This window comes from Brienomyrus brachyistius, chromosome 18 (genome assembly GCF_023856365.1).
Source record: "Brienomyrus brachyistius isolate T26 chromosome 18, BBRACH_0.4, whole genome shotgun sequence".
NCBI lineage: Eukaryota > Metazoa > Chordata > Actinopteri > Osteoglossiformes > Mormyridae > Brienomyrus > Brienomyrus brachyistius.
The window spans coordinates 19,549,490-19,571,160 of record NC_064550.1 but is presented as its reverse complement, the minus strand read 5'-3'; the positions used below and the strand labels follow the sequence as shown (position 1 = coordinate 19,571,160).

Genomic DNA, 21,671 nt, shown 5'->3' with positions numbered 1-21,671 from the left:
CATAAGAAAGAATGGGACGAAACTGCTAGCAGCAGCATTCTGCAACAAGCCAGTGTGAAGCAACCGGTAGCACTGAGGGAGAAAATGTCGTAATGGTGGTATGCAGATAGTGTAGCAATTCCTGAGGTGGGATGCAGTCCAGATAGCTTGTGAACCACTGCTTCAAATGGCTTTACACGGTTTGTGACATGTTTTTAAATCATAATCCAGTCCACTAATCCATTGTTTTCCGCAGAGAGAAATGATCAAAAGCACCCCCCCCCCCCACCAAACAAGTGTTGTTAACGCTGACTGTTTACCGGATTATTATATTGTTTTTTCGTGGATTCACATTTATTTTTCAGCTAAAAATACAACATGCTCCGCTTAGCACCACATATATGTATTGATATTATTGTTAATCCCAATATTTTTTTTTTTTTTATATAAATTATGGCCTGTTATTTTTTTTTGCCCTATGCAGTATTGCTGTGTTTGAGTACCAGAAAGCAAGCATCCGTATTCGTGCTTGGTCTGGAAAACAAACTAGCTTAAATGCATCCCTAGTTGCTAGCCATTTTACTAGCTGTACTAGCTACTAGCTAGCTGTCTAACCATATGTAGCTCTTTAGCTAAAATGGCCAGACAGATGCTATGGTCCGGCACACAGATACGGACGGGTGTCAGGCATGTCGTCCATCTTGACATCTACCCTAGACCTGCGGTCTTTACTCGTTGTTTCGTGTGTGTGTGTGTGTGTGTGTGTGTGTGTGTGTGTGTGTGTGTGTGTGGAAACGTCTTTTAAAACACACAGCCCCCGCCTCACCTGCTAAAGCAGACAGCTGCGGAGAAGCAAACCGAAAGATGTACCCCGCGTCGTTCACGAGATAACGAACCCACAGCCAGGAGGTACATTCGCGTGAAGAGAAATGCGCACCTGTTTCCTGCGAGGTCGCAGGGATGACGGCACGTGCGGGGGCCGCGACCCAATGGTACCGGCACCTGTCATACACAGAAGGAGGCAGCGTTTAAAACGGCATTGGGCCCACAGTCGAGCTTCTCCTGCAGCTTACGGGGACGGGATTTGCCGAGCAGGTGCCTTTATTAAGGGTGGGGCCTTTTGTATTTGCCGTCGAGCAAGTGGGTCACACAAACACAAATATTAATTGTAATTATATTACATTGTGTGGACCAAATGTCCCCCCCACAATGTAACAAAACCCTTTTTTTTTTGGTGTTGTGGGGACCCTTTTTCAGGTCCCCAGGAAGATCAGTGAACGCAATCAAAAAATGAAAAATTCCAGAAGTCTCGTGTTTTGTTTGGTTAGCTTTGGTTAAGGTTAGGGCTGGGTGGGGGTCCATGTTGGGATTAGAGTTTTCCCCATAGAAAATTTTGATTCGGGGGCATTTTGTCTGTGGGGGTAGGGCGGATCGGTCAGTTTTATTGACGTGTGTCGGCACCAGTAGTAACTGGGTTCTGCTCTGGTTCTCTAGGTTTTGCTCCTAACAGATATCAATAAATAATAGCCTGTAAAATGATTCCCTATATAATGGAAAGAATATCATACTGTTAATACAAAGATTTATCCAAAGTGACATGCGAGTGATTAATAGAGTGGGGTCAGATGGAAGTAGTAAGTGCATTGCTGAAGGGCATGACGGGGATGGGAATTGAGCCCAGAATGTTCTGGACATGGTTATAGATTGCTAGCAACACAGCAAGGAACTGTGCAACTGGGTGGGGGGCAGCTGCTGTCCCCTCTGAGAATTTATCTCCAGCATATTGGGGAGGAGCTACCCTTGGCGTGGGGAGTCGCTGCAGGGCTTTCACTTGCATTTAGCAATGCTAATAACGCAATGCTAACAACGCAATGCTAATAACGCAATGCTAATAGCGCAATGCTAACAACGCAATGCTAATAACGCAATGCTAATAGCGCAATGCTAACAAGTACCAATGCAAATTTTCCCTCCAGATTGCCACTAAGCTTCATGTGACCATATGAAGACACCATCCAGCTTTAACGACGGAGTCAAAATGCCGGATCTCTTCTAACGAAGCACCATCCTTCCTGGCTTGACCTTCCCCCGAAGTTTTGGTTCCCCTTAATCTCACCCCGTCTCCTTTTTCAGGCCTCTAATTCTTCGGTTCTCTTTTGTGGTTCTCCGGAAAAGAAAAAGAAATGTTATTGTCATGCCTTTTTTTTTTTTTTTATGTACGATTTTAGAACAGCGCTTTGTTGTCTTGGTGCGTGAAGGGGTTACGAAGAAGCGTTTATCCGGGCTGAGAGGAAACGCGGCACCCAGATTGTTTTAGGCCCCCATGCGTCTGATGGAAGATGAAAGCTTCCAAGGTTTCCCAACAGATTCTGCTTTGTGTGACCACTGGTCACCACCACCCCCCACCCCACCCCCAGTGTCAGGCCGCTGTGGCGAGGCCAAATCGATAGGTTTGCTGAAGGCTTCCCGTAATCGAGGTCTCCTCATATCTGAACTGTTTAAGGGAACTGGCTCTTGAGCCCCCCCCGCAAAGATTAAGCATTCTGTCGCCCCCCCCATGGAGGCACCGTATGCCAGCACGTCTGAGCCGATTTGCGGATGCTGAAGAGCTCAGTCTGCCGTGTGTTTCCTGTCTTTTGCTACAAGTAGAGGAGATTGAGTTTTTTGGTGACGTGACCTGTCAGCTGTGTAGACATAAAGAATAATATTTGTATTTTATTTATGTAACACTTTCATCCAAAGCGGTGTACAATGGAGACAGTAGAGTCAGACAGTCCCTGGATCAATTGGGGTTAAGGGCCTTATTCATTACTCAATGGTGACATCACTCTGTCAACCGGGGGATTTGAACCTGCGACCTTCTGATCACCGGCATAGTGAACCTGGACATCCGAATGGTTGCAATACGCCGGATCCCCCATATTTAATCCTTTTCCCATATTTTTTCCCTGTATTTTGTACGTAGGACTCGCGTATTGCGAAGATTTACGGAAAAATCAACTGAATGGGGTTGATGAGGTTGCCCGTCTGATCTGGGATCAGTTTGCACCGTCTGTGCCTCCCGTGGAGGCAACGTAGAAACCTGCAGCAAATGTGCAGCCTTGGGGCAAAAATCCAGATGTACGTTGGGATTGTGATTTATCCTGACCAATCACCATAGTGAAACAGTGTGTGTGTGTGTGCGTGTGCGTGTGCGTGTGTGTGTGTGTGTGTGTGTGTGTGTGTGTGTGTGTGTGTGCGTGTGTGTGTGTGTGTGTGCGTGCGTGCGTGCGTGCGTGCGTGTGTGTGTGTGTGTGCGTGCGTGCGTGCGTGCGTGCGTGTGTGTGTGCGTGCGTGCGTGTGCGTGTGTGTGTGTGCGTGTGTGTGCGTGCGTGCGTGCGTGCGTGCGTGCGTGCGTGCGCGTGCGTGCGTGCGTGCGTGTGTGCGTGTGCGTGTGCGTGTGCGTGTGCGTGCGTGCGTGCGTGCGTGCGTGCGTGCGTGCGTGCGTGCGTGTGCGTGTGCGTGTGCGTGCGTGCGTGCGTGCGTGCGTGCGTGCGTGCGTGCGTGCGTGTGTGTGTGCGTGTGTGTGTGTGTGTGTGTGTGTGTGCGTGTGTGTGTCCATCTTCATCCATCTCTTTCTCCCTCTCTCCCTCCTCTGTATATGCGTAAGTGCATGCTCTCTCTCTCTGCCTCTCTCTCCCTTTCTGCTCGCTCTCTCATTCCTGACTCTTGCTGTCCCCTCTGCCACCCACTCACTTCCTGCCTCTGCTCCGCTCTCTGAGCTGTCTGGCACGACTGCATTGGCTGTATACCGGGGCCTGGATGTACCGACTCTAATGGGCCAGAAGGGGTCACGGGTGCCGCCCGTATGTCCAGGAACGGCCACACATTGGCCTCACCCCCAGCGGCGCCGGCCCGTGTGCCTGTTGGACCAGCGTTAGCTGTGCGTGGATAATGTCCTACATCCTGGTTTCTTTAGCATTGAAGTCATTGGTGTATTTAGGGGGACGGATCTGTTTCTACATTCCTGATTGGCCCAAGTGACAGCAGCCAGAGGGGGCTGAGCGATGTTGGGTCACAGTACGAACCCCCCCACTCCCGGCTTATCATGGGAAGAAGCCAAATCATAAAGCAAAACAGACAGTGACATAGCTTGATGTCACCCCCCCTCCCCCCTCCTCCCAGCTCAAAAAAGTGAAACAATCAAAATTGGTCTTCTCCAGCCCCCCCTCCCATCTTACAGGCCCCTGTTTACTGCTGCTAGCTAAAAGAGGAAGGTGGCCCTGTTATCATCAAGGTGGGGGTTCACGCCACGTCTGGGCAGCAGCCCGGGACATCCGGGGTCTGCGTTTTGGTCAGCTGGGTGGGCGGTCGGAATGTGTCGCCGAGACGCAGAGCTGCGGGAAAGACCTTCGCTCGGCTTTTGCATGCGCCGCTGATCCTTAAGATCAGATAAGATACAGCTTTAATGTTTCACCCTAAGGGTGTTTTATCGTCTGCCATAATCACAGAAATAACTCCCAAAACTAACCTCAACTACAAGTGCTCAATTTAGTGATGTTGAGAGAGTAGTAGCAGACGATTAGCAAGCAGCAGCTTATCGAAACACCAGCAGCCCTGAACAAACGAGTGATGCGGGCGGGGGAGTGTCTCAGCGGGTTTGGCCTCAGCCTGTGATCATTTTCTACTGTGTTCATGGGTTTGTGGGGGGGATTATGTTTCTATTACATTGTGGGGACCAAAAGGCCCCCACAATGTGATTAAAAACCTGTTATTTTGACGTTGTGGGGACCACACAAAGATCTGTGTATGCAATCAAAAAACTAAAAATGGCATAAGTCTTGTATTTAGTTTGGTTACTTATGGTTAAGGTTAGGACTGGGTTAGGGGTTATGGTCGTCATGTTGGGATTGGAGAAATGAATGGAGAGTCCCCACAAAGATATAATTATAACCCTGTGTGTGTGTGTGTGTGTGTGTGTGTGTCTCAAACGAGAGCCTGATGAAAGAGGCATTTTGATGTACCTGTACTTGTGCAAATGGCAGATGAAGCATAACTTCATTTGCATCTGAAGCGCTGGGTGACTGAAGGCGGTGCTGAAACACACCAGCTCTGTCGAGAGGATGGACCTTATTATTCAGTCTGGAGTCTCCTCAGAAACCACAGCCTGCTCTTCCTCTGGTTCTTCCAGCATCCAGCAAAACCTCCCCCCAGACCTCTGTACTCCTCAACTTTCAGGGTCAAATCCCACTGTTACAGAATCATCCCAGGACTTCTGAAGATGACATGCACCACAGAGATGTACCAAACGTCTCCGATGTACAGAGTAAACAGGACACCCCCATACTGCTCAGCAAAATATTGCAACGCGGGGATGATAATCTTATCCATAAAGGGCGGTTGGCTATGCAGGTTTTTGCTTTAGTAGATTACTAATCAGAGGACTGATTGGCTGGAGAGCCAAGGGGGTGTGTGTTGAGTGTGGTTTGTGGCTGTTTGGGGGGGGGGGGGGGGTGGAAAGAACTGTTGTAATCAACAAATCCTCTGAGAAGGGAAGTTCGAAATTCCACTGCTTGCCTGGCCAAGCTATTTCTGTTTTCGATGCTTCAGGTTTTTTGCTTGTGCAACAAGACGTGCTGTATGACGCCGTTTGTTTCCTGCGCATCTGACCAGGCGATCAGCCCTCAGTGCGGCTGCCGTTTACATGCGTGCAGGGTGCATGTTCTCAGCTGTGGGGCACGCTCCTCCTCGGCAGTACATGCGGCTCTGTGACCTGATGATGTGACGGTTTACACGGAGTCTCTGGATCGTGTCTCTCACACATGCATAGACACACGGCAGAAACGCAGCCCCAGTGCAGTCAGTTGCAACGTCCTCTGCAATGTTTAAGCATATTTTTCTTCTGCTGGATAAATTCCGGCTTCCGGCAGCGTACCAGCCCAGAACACAGCGCTGTCCTCTATACACACCCCTGCCTCAAGAGCTCGTGTGTCAGTGTCGTCCCTGTCTGTCTGTGTTTTTACATTTACATTTGCTTAGCAGACATTTTATGTCGAAAGTGATGCTTTATAAGTGATGCAGAATGTAAACATATGTGCAACTCGGTGCGAGGGCAGCTGGGCTTCCAGTGAACAACCGGGTACAAGTGTGAGCAGCACTGGAGCAGGGGATGCACTGTCTGCCTCATGTCAGTCTGCGTGTGTGTCTCTCTGTGTGTTTCTTTCCGCCTGTTTGTATGTTTGTGATTGCGTGGCTTAGTTACACAAGCTGCCCCCCCACTTTACCCGGGGAAACAGGAAATGAGACAGGGAGCAGCCAGCTGCAGGTCAAAGGTCAGCACCCAAGTCGCGGCAGACAGGAGCGCGCGGAGCATGTCACAGCGACTGCAGTAGCACAGCGAGGGTCACTGCTCTGTCACACTCTGTCACACTCAGCTGTGCGTACCCACGCAGGCTTTCTTATTCTTTATTTTTTTTTCCAGTTTGTCGTATCGCTGACCATCCCAGTTGCAATGGGAGGTAGGGAAGAGGATGACTCATCCTGGAACCCTCACAGTGGGGGGAAGATCCGGGGGGGCGGGGGGGGGGGGGGGGGCTGTGCTGATGAGGGAGCCCATTGAGCAGGGGGTGCAGCTGCTCCATGGCAGCTGGGCAGGATCGTCTGCCCCCCCCCCCCGCTAGGGATGTGCAGCACCCACAATTGGCTCAGTGTGCCCCCATTGGTGGAACCCCGGCAAGCCCCCCATCGTGGCCAGGAAGGAGTCCCCTCCCCACCCATCCCCTGCACCCCCATGCATCTGACCCAGTGCCTGTGGCACCTCCCCCAGGACCTTGGCGTCCGGGAGCCTGCCGACGGGCACAGAGGGGCTTTTGTTGTTCGGCCCGCGTCGCGGATGGGTGGAGATGGACACACACACACACACACACACACACACACACGCACACACACACACACACACACACACACACACACACACACACACACACACACACACACACACACACACACACACCCGGGGCAGAGACTCTCGCTGAAATATCATGGCTGGTTGCTGCCTGTCCCTCAGAACCGCTTTTATCTGGTCAGAGATGTGTTGTCATGTCCCCCCTCCCCGCTGCCCCCCTAATGCTTGGTATCCTTTAGAAGAAGAAGGAAATGTTGTAAGGAAGGTGTGTGTGTGGGGGGGGGGTTTGGTAACATAGCGGGTTAAGAAGCCCTGTAATGCCCCAGTCATGTGACACGTCAGGGAGGAAGAGAAGGCGAGCTGAGTGCCTCTATTATCCCTTAGACGCCCCCTGCAGGTTATGGGAGAGGGGTGCCTGAGGGCAGGCACACACACACACACACACACACACACACACACACACCATCTGTCATACTCACCTGCTGCGCTTCAGATTTAAATGGAAAGTCACTTAGGTAACCGTGAAGCACAACAATGGCAGGACTTATACACGATAAACAGGCACGAGTGCTAAAAGGGTTGTAACCACAGCAGGATTTATGGTCAGAGCTGTTCATAGACTCATTATTGAAATTAGCATGTAAACCTGCTATTGCTGTTGTAAAAAATACCGATCTTTTGTAGCCTCATTGTGTGACTCGTGCATGCACACCCGTGGAACTTCTTTAAGCTGGCGCCGCCCACCACCAGTCTCTGGGCCAATCACCCCATTGTCCCTGTCCCATGTGACAGAGGCTCCTCCCGTTGGCCTTTCTCCCCACCCACCTCGGTCTGATTGGTCAGTAAGGAAGGGCACACTATAAAGCTTTCAAGTAACCTGGGGCAAACCTATCAGTTTCAATAATTGTCTCTAGTTACAAAGAAGTGGCGTATTAACAAAGTGGAATTGTGGAAGGTATGAGCTGTTTGTCATGAGTGTGCGATGAAAAATGTGACTTTAGGGGAATTTAAGAAAAAGAAATCTGATCCCTTACAAGAACTGTGTATGTCTGTATGATATAATGTAAAGCGTAAATCTATAAGCCATGCGAGTTATGACATCATCGGTGAGCTGTGAAATGAACCAGATTTTCACAGATTACTCAGCTGGTTAGTTGAAACAAAATCCTGGTCTGGATTTGTACTCTCTGGACCTGAGATCTCCGCCTCTGTCTATCTCTTTCTCCCCTCTCAGGCGGAACCTGACCAAGCTCTCGCTGATCTTCAGCCACATGCTGGCCCGAGCTGAAGGCCATCTTCCCCAACGGCCTGTTCCAAGGAGACAACTTCCGGATCACCAAGGCGGACGCCGCCGAGTTCTGGAGGAGGTCCTTCGGGGACAAGTGAGTGTAACGGAAGCATCCGGCACCCCCGAAAGGGAGTCCCTTCATCATCACCTTACTGCGCACTTGTATTAGGAGGCATCGTATCTAGCAAAGCGCCGTGGAGAGCCTGGAGCTCAGCCAAAGTCTGAAGATGTGGGCCTACAGTGCTAACTGCTGGAGCACCAAAAGTGTAACTGGAGACTGTAGTTTGTCTAGGAATTAGTTAGTTTAATAAAGAGTCCCAGTTAGATCCTTTCTAAGCTACGCTCTCGTGGAACCAGATGTTCTAAGCCTCCGCACACACACACACACCACTAAAATTACCACTAAAATGATCAATTGGAGCGAATCAGTAGCTCAGTGCAGTGGATGGTGTGAGAAGTCGGTGGGTTTGCCGTAGCTATGACTTCCTGGGGGGCTGCGGCCGCAGGTCACTTCCTGTCCCCGGCATGGCCCCCGAACCATGCCCCACCCATTTTCTGCAGGACCATCGTGCCGTGGAAGGTGTTCCGGGGGGCGCTGCATGAGTTCCACCCCATCAGTTCGGGCCTGGAGGCCATGGCCCTCAAGTCCACCATCGACCTCACCTGCAACGACTACATCTCTGTCTTCGAGTTCGACATCTTCACCCGGCTCTTCCAGGTAACCGCTCCCCTTTCTGCTTTGGGGGTAGTCCGGATTTTTCTGCCAAGCGCTGACAAGAAGCTTCACCCGTTGGCAGGCTTACAGTTATTTAGTGGTTAAAGTTCTATGGCTGCTTTGTACTGCCCGGTATTTACATAACGCCTTGATCCGTGAAATACACTACAACAGTCGTAGCGATTGTCAGCCTTCGGGGGGGCTTACATTCCTCCGGCTGTCTTTCCACTCGCATGTCAAGTTGTCGACATCTCTTTTGTGGAGCCTTGTCATTCTTCCTGTTTGTCATCTTTCAGTTTTATTTTGCTGCCTTTGTTTTATTTTGAGAAGTCTACCGTGAATTTTTTTTTGTTTTTTTTTTTTTTTTATTTATTTTGGTTTTATAATGGAGCTTTTAGATTACCTTTTGATGGCGACTGAGCCACTGTCCAACATGTCAGGCCAAGTCCTAGCTCCGCCTCCTAGCTCCGCCTCCTAGCTCCGCCTCCTAGCTCCGCCTCCTAGCTCCGCCTCCTAGCTCCGCCTCCTAGCTCCGCCCCCTTTCTCAGCTGACTGTTCACCCACTGAGCGCTGCAGCATGCAACAGCCACCAAATGCAATCCAGCCATTCTGCCGGACCTTTCCCGGGAAAAACAGTGAGGTTATCTGTTGGGGTGCGGTGGCACTTCTGTGATTCTGGTCTATATGCTCCCGTCATCATGCCCTTCCCAACTTAATCCCTGGGACTTGCTCTGAATTTTGGGAGTGGCAGGGGTTGGGAATAATCTGGAGATCATTTGATAGTGGATCAAGGGTCTAAACTTTGCCGCTCAGACCGAACTTGATCAATGTACTTGGTCAAAGTGACCCAGTGTGGTCACAGCTCTCTACCCGCCCAAGGGTAAATAATCACTCAAGGAGGCTGGCAGGCGAGCAGAATGATCTCATTGGCCGGCCGGGCAGTGAGCTGGCGTTGGTGTGCGCCAAGCAGCCGGGGAGAACTGCCCGGGAGCTTGGCACCGCCCTTTTGTCCGGCATTCGCTGCGCCGCAAAATAGTTTCACAGAAGCTGAGTGTTCTGTGAAGGGCCCGTGCATCGGGGGTCGCGCTCCCCGCCTGCATGCCGATGAAGACGAATCGGGGGGGTGCCGGGGGGGGCTTCTCGCAGTTGGACGAGGGGGCGTCAGTTAGCCCAAGATGTCTAACTGTGTTTCAGGGAGGGAAGGGGGGGTGTTTCTGTTTATGGTCTCCGGAAAGTAACGTCACAGAAAAGATATCGCATTTCCTCTATGAACGGGTTGAAGATTAAATTTTTTTTTTTTTTTTTAATGATTATTTTAATTTTGTGATTTAAATAAATATGGGCTGTAAGTGGAGGTGGGGGGCTCTTTGATTTGCAGGTTATTTGTTTAAGGAACCTGGTTCTACTCCTGGAGGGGAGGCTTTAGATCTCCGCTCCATTTCTCCGGCGTTGATCCGAGGCGAGGTTCCCGCTGGGGGCCAATGATGCGTGCTGTACGCCCTCCTTACACCCCTGCGGGTGCTTAAGGGGTGCTGGCCCAATGAGGAAAGGGAGCTGCTGGTGGAGGGGGGCGAGTGAGGGGTGGGGTCAAGCCAATCCCAACATCCGGTGGCAATCTCTTGGGGGGGGTCCTGTCCTCTGAAAGCTCAGCCGAGTGAGAGGATCTGCCCATTCAGAGAACTGGGGGAAATTCAGTGTTATTCTCAGATTCTGCTGGAGACGGAGCAGCTGGATAAATAATCCCCATGGAGGGAAGCGTGACCGTGGGCCCTTTGTGCAGCCTGAAAGCCCGCATTAGCTATTAGCGAGCAGCATAGCGCCATAGAGTAAACTGCAGAGTTTAAATAGCCTGGGATACGGGGCGGGATTCTTTTGGTGAGTAATATCGGTTACGCTGGTTAGGGGACGTGACCTCTGGGTGTGGATATGGCGTCTGTGCCCCTGTTACTGTCGACCGCTTTCAGCTGGGGGTACAGGTGCGTATCCAAGCCAGGGAGGCCCTGGCACGTCCGTGGGGGTGGAGCCATAGGTGCACTGACCTCAGCTGAAAGCTGATTGGTCCCCGGAGTGCCTACGCCCCTATCACTCGCCAATCCAATGATAAGGCCGGCCCCTCTGTATTAATTATGACCTCTCTCATGTCCTCGAATCACTTGTCTGCTGAGGGTTTGTGGTAAACATGCTGTGTTTCTGCGGCGGTGCTGTTTTGGAGGAGGAGACGCTGGTATCCTTAGCGATGGGCCAGCTGTGGGCTGCGCGCCTCAATTCCAGATCGTGGGGGTCTCGCACTTTAGGGAGGGGGTTGTGGGACCTGCTGGTTAGCGCCCCAGCTGATTTTAGCTACCGCGTTTGGCGTGGCCAGCCTGGTGCATGCTGGCGAGCGTGCGAGCCTGGCCTGTCGTGTGCATCCTCAATCGCTTCTTTGTTTCACGCGTGATGCGAGGGGGGGCTATATTTGGACCAGGCAGTACAGGATGTTCTGATATGCTAAGTATGGGGGGACAGGCTGCAGCTGGCACATCTGCCATGTGGGGTGTGACAGGGGCCCTGGCATGACGCTCTCGGCGTGTCTGTGTGTCGACCCCCCCCGCCCCCCCAGCCTTGGTCCTCGCTGCTGCGGAACTGGAACAGCCTGGCGGTGACCCATCCGGGCTACATGGCATTCCTCACGTACGACGAGGTCAAGGCACGACTGCAGAAGTTCATCCACAAGCCTGGCAGGTAGGAGGCCATGCACACGCACCAGGGGATGATGGTAGGGGAGAGGGGGTCCTAATTTATACAAAGGAGCCAGTCTTCTCGTTAGCCAATGATGTGCTTCGAATTGTTGCGTGACAAGGTACTCTGTGGGCCAATCAGCTTTCAGCTATCCCTGTGGTCCCACCCCTTATGCCCATCACAATACACACACGCCTCACATGCACTGAACCTGAGCCTGATGTCAGTGTTAGTGGTTTCGGTGGCTGTATTGATCCCAGTCTCCCCTTCCCAACTCCCTGAACTCACCCTGCCCTCCATCCGCCCCCCTCCCAGCTACATCTTCAGGCTGAGCTGCACGCGGCTCGGTCAGTGGGCCATCGGCTATGTGACGGCGGACGGCAACATCCTGCAGACCATCCCCCACAACAAGCCCCTCTTCCAGGCCCTCATCGATGGATTCCGGAAGGATTGTGAGTTTGGGCCCCCCCCTCATGGTTGTCTTCTGATGTTACCCCTGCAGTTTTAATCCAATGAGGGAAGAAATCTCAGAGAATCAAATTCGACATGTTTCCCACAATGCTTTGTTCTCTGCCAATCATTGTGGCTCTCTGTCAGTATGTGGTCGGGCCCTGTTTTGACTTTGTTTTGGCCAATGAATACACACATATTTTAGTTTGCTTCTTGTTCCTCGTCTTTCCATTTTTGACGGTATGTGACCAGAATGAAGAATGTGAGCGTAAATATTTTGTCTTTAGAGGCAAATGAACTGTGTCAGGGGTTGAAAACAAAAGTATTTTTAAGTCTGTACCCATGATGCTAATTTTGGAATTCCATCATTCTGATTGGTTGCTGTGAATGAGCAGGAATTCTGACCAATCAGAAATGCAGCAGCTGACACGCCCCCTTGCTCTCCTCCAGTTACCTGTTCCCTGACGGTCGCGCTCAGAACCCAGACTTGACCGGATTGTGTGAGCCGTCGCCGCAGGACCACATCAAAGTCACGCAGGTGGGTGTGTCCCCGCCGTCGTCACGGCAATGCGGCATTTCGTGCTCCATCTGGTCCCACCTGCCTGATGTCGCGTGCGTCCATCCCTACAGGAACAGTACGAGCTCTACTGCGAGATGGGCTCCACCTTCCAGCTTTGCAAGATCTGTGCGGAGAACGACAAGGACGTGAAGATCGAGCCATGCGGGCACCTCATGTGTACATCGTGCCTCACCTCCTGGCAGGTAGGGGGCGCCCTTCCTCACACCCCTCTCCCCAGCTACCACACATCCCCCCTGACCTTCTCCCATCTCTTCTTTCCCCAGGAATCGGAGGGTCAGGGCTGCCCCTTCTGCCGCTGTGAGATCAAGGGCACGGAGCCCATCGTGGTCGACCCCTTCAATCCCAAGGATAACGGTGGCGGCTCCATAGGCAGCTGCTCTGGCTCCTACGGCATGGAGGGCATCCCCTCCCCCGGCTACGACGACGATGATGACGACCGGTTGGAGGACCCCCACCTCGTAATGAGCAACATGGCATTTACCGGGGTATAAATCCGCTGTGTTACCCTGCCTTCCGCATGTCAGTCTGGTCCATTAAACCCTCCGCTGCTGCTACAGGCTGCAGCAAGATTTTGCTCTTACATATAGAATGTGCTTTGTGTGCCCCCCGCACAAGATGCAGATGTGTTGCTCAAAGGGTCAGGGACCCTGTGCCTGTGATCGGAAGGTTGCTAGTTCTAATCCTGTTGGGTCCTTGAACAAGGCTCATGACTCCCAGTTTCTCCGGGGTGTAGCTCATCCTGCTCTCGAATAAAAGCACCTGCTAAATAAATGAAGTGTAATGCCATCCAGCTTAGGGAGACCGTCCGAGGTTTGGATGGTGCTGACCCTCACCTGTGCTAACCTGGCACCATCACTTCCTGAAGGTGGAGCGACCCTCCTCCCCCATTTCCATGGCACCCCAAGCCTCCCTGCCCCCCGTACCACCCCGTCTTGACCTGCTGGGGCAGAGACCATCCAACCAAGCGGGGGCCTCCAGCCCAGGCGCTACTTCTAAGGCAAGCCCCCCCCCCCCCACCCGCATACAAGATGCAGTGACATCATTGCCGGTCATTCCTGACGTTTTCAGTCCCATTTAAATCAAGGCTTTAATAATCAGCTTCATCTTTTAATAGGTAAAACGATGGTTTTCCAACACTTTTGAGAATTAATTGTGCTTTTTTTACTTGGGGTCTCATTTGCCCCTCATACCTTTGTTACTTACAGGCCCACAAGGACAAGCCCCTCCCCCTCCCCCCAGGCTTAAGGGACCTCCCCCCACCTCCCCCTCCTGACCGCGCCCCCCTGTCGGCTGGCACTGAAGGGCGCCTCCAGCGGCGACCCCTGCCCAGTACCCCGGGGGAATCCCCCCGTGACAAGCTGCCCCCTAGCTGCGGCATGCCGGACTGGAACACGCGGCCGCCGCCCAAGGCCCCAACGCAGGTGCCCGGCTCCCGCGAGCTATCGAACCGGCATTCCCTCCCGCTGGCCCTGCCATCTGCGCTGGATGGGCGGCCCGACGGGCGTGCTGACCCGTTGAAGCACAGCTGTTCCCTAACCCTGGACCACCAATTGGTAAGACATACATCTCAACATCGCCATCTATAGGACAGCACCGGTAGTGCACTGGCCTCATACCTGCATACCGTATGAACCTGGCCCCACCTCTACCAGTGTGGAGCCGCATGTCTGGGTGGATGAGACTTCTGATGGTTTGTGTCCTTGTACTGTGTTTTCCTTCAGAATAGTGGAGGTGTGGCTTCAGGCAACCATGAGTACGACAGCCCCAAAGTAAATCCCTGCACGTCTATAAATGCCCTTTACGCCGTTGCCAGCAGGTACGAGCGCTTATATGTGTTTATGTGTGCATGCCCATGTAAGTCCGTGTTTATTTTTATGCGAGTCCCTCCCTTCTGATGCCCCGCCCCACTGCCAGGCCACACCCACTCCTAAAGCCACTGACTGCAGAGGAGGGTGGTGGGAATGAAGAGGATACAGAATACATGAGCCCATCTTCCCGCCCTGTGCACCTGCCTGTGGGGGACGTGGTGCCCAGACCTGCCCGGTGAGCCCCCCCCCCACTGGCAGATAATCTTCGTCATTTGCATGGCGTCTTATCACATGCTCCCCCCATCTGTAATTTCCGGCTCTTATTTCCTGCGTGTGCAGGATGTCCCCGCCTGGCGTAATTGACTTCTTCTTCCCCCTCCCTCTGCAGGTCGATGCTGGCTGATCTGGATCCCGAGGGACCGCAGACGTACGAGGCCATGTACAACATTCAGGGCCATTACCTCACAGCCCAGCCACACCAGGCCAGGGACTCCGGTACGTTGCCCATCTGCTCAGCGGCACCTTCAGCGTGAACCAGCCAGACTCTAAGGGTGTGTAGTGAGGCCCTCGGAGGGAGAATCGGCAGGTAGAGCCACGTATAGCACAGTCCTGCTTTCGTATAGTGTGGAATAAGAGAGGCATCAGCGATCCGGCCGGGGGATGTGCGTCGATCTTGTTAACTCTGAGCTCCTAAAGCCTCAGTTGAGCTGATAAATTACATCCACATCTCTCAAAGGTTGTAACTTTGACTTTGTGTTAGAACAACCCAACAGGGGAGTAATACGCGTAATGAAATAAAGGCTAATCTGTATTTGGTGTTTTTTATTGGCTGAGAACTGGGAGGGAGCAAACGTGTGGACTGTCTGGGTGGGGGTCACTGTGGACTGGGTTGAAAAATGCTGATCTAGACCAATCAAGTGAGCAAATCAGGCCGGACCGCACATGGGGTGTGGATGAAGATGAGGGAGTGACATGTGTAGCCCTGAGTCGCACAGGGTGGCATCAGAGGGTTTGCACACTGCCTGTACTGACCCCTGTGACCCCTCATGTTGCACTCAGACTACTCAGACTTGCCACCAGTGGCCAGCACCAATGGCCCTCGGTTACCCCCGCCGAGTGATGATATCGCCGGTGAGAATGGCTACGACCTCCCCAGGCCACCGCTGCCTCAGGGGGCTGCACGCCGCACTCTGTCTGACATCGGTGGTGGCACCTCGTCCTCCTTTGCCCGCTTCTCTCTGGACAGCGAGCCTGGTGGATCTGGTGAGTAGTGCCCCCTGGTGCCCGTCCTTGGTACTGCAAGGAGCCTTTAGCTTAGCATTCAGAGCACCTAGTTGATGTGATGCTTTAAGGAAGCATGCTACTATCTGAATGAGTCAGCAGTTCCTCTTCGTCATATTACGTTTGCTCTCTCTTTTTCTTACCAGGCTTTTGCGAGTCTGGCCAGGCACCAGAACGACCCCCCAAGCCCCTGCCCCGCAGGATCAACTCCGATAGGCGGCAGAGCCCTGTGCCCCCTGGGGGTGGAGCTGGGGGAGGGGCCATTGGGGTAGGGGCCAGCCCACAGATCACCAGTGAGATCGAGCACCTCATGAGCCAGGGCTACTCCTACCAGGACATCCAGAAGGCGCTGATGATCGCGCAAAACAACGTGGAGATGGCCAAGAACATCCTGCGCGAGTTCGTCTCTATTCCATCCGCCGCGCACATCCTCACATAGCGCTCCCCGCGGCTGGCCAGCTGCCACAGCAACCACCAACCCCTCCCCCCCCCGACAACAACAGCTTCGGTTAGGCCACGACTGGGAGGCTTGCTGGTCGCCGCTTTCGGCACGAGCGACAGTCGAGGAGGCGTGTTTTTGCGCGAGCGCGCAGACGCCCGCACGGTCACGTGACACGGATGAGTAAAATGGTCTCGAGATCTGGTGGACAGCTTTCACCTGGGGGTGTAGCTGGGTCCTCTTCGGGAGACTGTGGGAGGTTTGCGTTGCGCCCTCCCCAGGCGATACAGTGGTACTGTGATGGATCGGAGGCTTGTACACAATGCCCAGGAGCCCAAGAGTGAGCCCAGCATGGTCGCACTGTATGGAATGCCATTTTGCTTCTGCAGTATTTAAAAAAAATAATAATAATTTGAATGTCGTGAAACGTGTCGTTCAGGAGCTTTCGGGAGCATCGGTCTGCTTTTGGTCTGTTTTTTGTCCCCTGGAAGCTACGCTTAGCAGACTTGACTGCCGCTCTGTCAGCTCCGTGTTCAAACAGGGTGTTTAATAACACAGTAAGCCCCCCCAGCCCCTCCCGTGTTGGCATAATCTCCTGGGTGTGAGCTTACTGCTCTAAGTGGCTTTGGTCACAGCCCACTCAGGAAAGGTAGAAGGTACTGGTGCAGGGGTGTCTACAAATCTTTTTATTTTCTCATCCCTCCCCAAGGTTTTTTGTCCCCCACGCTTAAACAGAACAAAATAGTGGAAGGAAAAACTTGACGGTCATAGATGTTGACGTGTCACTCATTCTGTGAGGGGTCCAGAAACGCCATCTTACATCTGTTCTGAGGATAAATTTTACACAAGAAAACTTGTGACTTAGTTTAGCTTCTAAAATTTAACATCATTTAATTTTCTAACCCTGACTCCTAATGGGCATTTTTTTCTTTGGGGGGGCTGAACAAAAACAAGAGTACTGAAATGTGGTAGAAAGGACACAAGAAGGAGGATTACCTTTTTATTATTGTAGTAGCTGTTGAACGACCTGGTGTGTCCGGGTTTCGAGCCCCGCCAGGATCTAACTCGCAGAACTGTTGTCGTTTTGAATCTAAAGTGCTTTACTGCTGCTGCCGTCGTTTGTTAATGCTAAACACGTAAGACTTACCCCGTGTGGCGTGGTCCTGGTTGTGTTGTTTTTAAAGTGACAGTATCCCCGCCCCATCACATGGCTTGAAAATACTTGAACGTGTTGGAAGCCTCGGAGACTTCGCCACAAAATAGCTGAGCCGAGTCGCCCTTCTCTCTCGCCTTGGGCGATCAAATGTGAGAAATTGGATGTTCGTGCGACTCGGGGAAATGCAGAAAAAGCCAAGAGTTGACACTACCTCATTTAAAAGTGAGTCCTTACGTTCAATATTAGTCCGATCGCCCGGCTGGCCGGAAAGCAGGGTCGATTTATACATAAACTGTTCGGGTCAGTTATCAGAAACTGCAACGAGTAGCCACGTCGTTGATATATACTGAAATTCCCCTAGTTGAGGGGGAGATGTGTGTGTTTTGGCCTCCGGAATAAATACTGCCCGGCCAAAATACCCACCCCTTGCCGCTTTAGTTTACCCCATACATATTAACGAAATGTCATCATCAATAATAGGAATCTAAAAGCACTGAGCGCATGCGCATTCATTGCGGGGACTTGTTTCCATGGTGACGGACGCCACCTGGCAGCCCAGTGTTCCAGTATGGTTATGTTCCCGGTGCAAGTTCTTGGCTTTGGTGTCAGTTTTTGTCCCTCTGTCGTTGCCTTGGGGTTAGTTCTAGGGCAGGTTCCCGTTTTGCGTTGTCGGTTTGCTGAGCGGAACTGAAAGTTTCCGTGTAACTTCTGATTACTGTATTCATGTATGTCGATGTACGATTTGCATAGAGTTTACGTGCTTGTGCGCTTTTTCCTGACCGCATTTTTTTGCGCTTCAGATACTGTCACTTTAAACGCAGGTGTATGAACTTACTGAACATTTAGCTCATTGTCGTCATTTACTTATCTGACCAATAATGTGAGCAGTGCCATGATTTTAAATAATAATAAATTCCAGAATTTTCTCTTGAAACATTTTGTTCCTATACTGCCACTTAAGCCTCCAGATACAACACAATGCACATAATGTAATATCAGCAATTCTGTGCGTTGCGCTCGCCGATCTGTAACACGCCTTGTGGAGTCAAGGGTAATGTGGCATGTTGTGATGCTTAATTACATTACGAGGACACTTTTCCATTGTTGCCATAAAGTCCTTGTGCTAACTATTTCGTTTTTTTTGTAATTTTTTGTAATTTTATAATGAACAATAACACGTGCTTTATACTATAACATGACGAATTCATAAGAATTATGTAAAAAATGAGCTGATGTCATTCTGAATGCTTGAAGATGGAGCAGTTCTCCGCTTCATTGATTTGATTGCTTTTTATTGGTTTTTTGCGTCCGAGTCTCCGATTCTCTAATGTAGGCCTAGTCCTCTGGTACATATGGGCATGGTTTCATGTACACTGATGTAACGATGTCAGTTATAATATTTAAACCTACCTGGTATAGAGGTTTAGTGAGCACTGTAATGACCTCAAATTATTTATCCTCTGATATGAAGTGGAAATTTTGTAATATTTTTGACAGTACAGGGACGTTAAATAACTAATAGTATTGACTGTTTCGTTTTTTTTTACACTTTCTTTTAAAAGCTCTCAGATGTTTGGGACTGAAGAGGCAGTGACCGGTATTATTGTGTGATGTACTTAAGGTACGTTTCTTTAGGTCAGTGTTACTGATACAAACGGGTTTGCGGAAAGATTCCGGGTGGAGAAGCCCGTCGTGCGCCACCCTCCCCGTGTCAGGCGCGCCATTCCCTGGCGTTTTGTCTTATTGGTCCGTGGAAGACCATATTCACAAGACGGAATCGCTACACAAAAAGCGCCTTTTTTGAACATATATAACAAGTAACAATGAACTTCTCAGCACGAGCTTGCTGAAGTTGTACTTTGTAATACTTGTCGAACCTTGTGGAAATCACAGACATTGTAGCCAGTCCTTGTGCAATTAAATGTTGTCTCTGCAGAGAGGCGCGCTCTTCCTTGATTTAATCCTCTGAAATGACATGCGCGTGTCCGTGATTGGTGAGCGCTGCGCGGTCATTCAGGCGTGGACGAGGCGCGCTCACCGGATCCTTGCAGTCCCACGGAGCGGACGGCGCTCCCCTCCTCAAGTAGTTGGACCTTCCGATTTCAGAGTAAGCCTGAGCCCCTGAAAATATGTTCATTGTAGCGAAGCGAAGCTCAGTGTGGGCAGTGATTTACTGAACAGGCATTTCTGGAAATGCTGTATAACCAGGCAGACTGCAGGGCTAAGTAACTCAACAGAGCGTGTTTTTAACATAGTAAAAACGTATCATTATTCCTGTAACTGTTATTGTGCTTTAAAATAAGTTAATATCGATTCATATAATATATCAGTGTTAATGATCTTTGGTTATGTTTATAAAGAATAAAATGTGTTAATGTGTGGAAAAGTAGACTTTTTTATTTTTAATTCTTCTGCAGCTTGTACAAACCTGAAAAAGTTATCATAAATGCGAGAAATTTCTCTCTATAGGTCTTTTCATAAAGAATATTACAATTTATTTTTATTACATTTTTTCCATTGCATTCATGCGTAGAAATAATTACTAATGTTATTTATTAATTTTATGATGCTGTACCCCAATCGAAGATGCATAATGTTTTGTGTCCCTGGAATTTTTTGCACCAGTCATTAAAGCATTTTTGAGTATGTGTATGTAGTGTCCTCTCTGCCCCCCCCCCCCCCCCCCCCCCGCGTTGTCTGCCGACATTTATCTGCCTCCCCGACCTGAATTCCTTTAAGAACAAATGATGCTGTATATTCAACATTTGTTGGGCTGTTTAGCTTCATAGCGGACGTCTCCGGAGAGCCGTGATGATGGTGATTTAACGTGATGATGATTTGTTGCGTTATTTTCAATCTCCCGTTAAATTACCACAGCCCCTGTTGTCCAGTTTCTCGACTTTAACTAATGCTTTTCACTGAGCGTCCTGTCACTCCGACTTCTGCAGTGAGTACGGGTTTAATCCGTCCCGAGATGACACGTACGCAGCCAGCAAATTTTACACGGCGTTATGTTTTCACTCATATCCGCGTGTCTCTTTATCAAGTCTTGTTGTTCCTTTAAGAGAACAGAACTGGGCTTAAGCTTTAAGATGACATCTCCTATGTGGCAATGTGACTTTGGCAACTTCGTCATCCTCTCAAATCAAAATTTTTCATCATTATTTAAAAATACAATTCCGCCGGAATTCGGTAGGATAGTGACTGCAAATGGTATTTATATTACTAATCTGTTTTTTTTAGTTTTCTTGCAGTATATTTGACACGTTGACACTTAGCGCTACCGTCAAACTACACGCCTGTTGTATGTTTCTCGTGGTATCTGTGCTGAAGAAGCCCATTGTTTGATTGTGAACAGCAGGCAGGCCTGTCCATTACATTTGTGCATCGTGGAAACGGGGGACATCTGCTATCTAGTCAGACGTGCTTCAGACACGGTTCAGAGTTTTATGCTATTCTCAATCAGGCGCAGACTGATTTATGAAATCGGCAACGCCGACGGATGGTATCAGTGTGTCTTAAAGAGACAGACTCTGGTTTTTACAGTAATGGTAGTTTTTATTTGGTATGTTTTTTTCCTCTAAAGAATTTGTAAAAAAAAAAATTGCAACCATTGTTCAACAAAGGTTTTATGCATACACATCTGTCTAAAAACATTGAAAAATATGAAAATGTACTAAGTTTACCAGGGTCCTGTACACATGCATGCAAAATGATTTTTCCCTTTCATTTAAAAACGGGATGTTTAAAATTTGGGAGATTTATTTATTTCTGTATTTTACTCTGTAAAAATATTTGCAAGGTAGATCTGCAATGGTGTACACTCTGGATGGGGGCCCAGAAATCTGGGATTGGGGGGGGGGGGGGTTGTATAAAACAGCAGGCTGACAAGTGTCAACTGGGTTTTTTGACTCGTGACTGTCGAGTAAGAACAGCGATGCTGGAATTCAGGAATTGGGAACCTCCAGACTGACTGAAATGATACATGAGAAACGGCTCAAGCACGTGGCTTTTCAGTCACCCTAAATATGACGAGTCACTGCAACATCACTACAAGTACAAGAATGGATGTGGGTAAAATACAATGAACACCTTCATTGGTTCCCAGAGCTGCTTCCATCCCAGCTTCGGCAAAATGGGATAATAAACTGTATTAGTGCTACTAAATAAATCCCACTTACAAAATGATGTTGGATAAGACATCAACAATTAAGAATTTAAATTTGGAATTTATCCCCGGAAAGCGGCTCCCTTTTTTGTTTGCAGTTTTCTTCCTTGATAGCAAACAAAAGGTGCTTTGAGAAGCAGTGGTCGACTGGCCATGATTCCAGTGATGGCCAGTGAGGCAGACGTGCCTGTCATATTTGTAATTCA

At 50.2% G+C, this 21,671-nt stretch overlaps 1 protein-coding gene across 1 annotated transcript in view; it reads left to right on the top strand.

The window, feature by feature from the left end:
* The window catches only part of LOC125712748 (E3 ubiquitin-protein ligase CBL-like), a 28,590-nt gene extending 8,647 nt beyond the window's left edge, over window positions 1–19,943 (top strand). Inside the window, 15 exon segments of the mRNA XM_048983148.1 lie at window positions 8,097–8,142; window positions 8,144–8,244; window positions 8,712–8,868; window positions 11,465–11,586; window positions 11,899–12,039; window positions 12,484–12,571; window positions 12,664–12,795; window positions 12,877–13,098; window positions 13,479–13,610; window positions 13,819–14,166; window positions 14,335–14,429; window positions 14,528–14,656; window positions 14,810–14,916; window positions 15,481–15,684; window positions 15,849–19,943. Of these exon segments, the coding sequence (XP_048839105.1) occupies window positions 8,097–8,142; window positions 8,144–8,244; window positions 8,712–8,868; window positions 11,465–11,586; window positions 11,899–12,039; window positions 12,484–12,571; window positions 12,664–12,795; window positions 12,877–13,098; window positions 13,479–13,610; window positions 13,819–14,166; window positions 14,335–14,429; window positions 14,528–14,656; window positions 14,810–14,916; window positions 15,481–15,684; window positions 15,849–16,141 (2,317 nt within the window). The 3' untranslated portion in view covers window positions 16,142–19,943.
* Window positions 19,944–21,671: the final 1,728 nt, after the last annotated feature.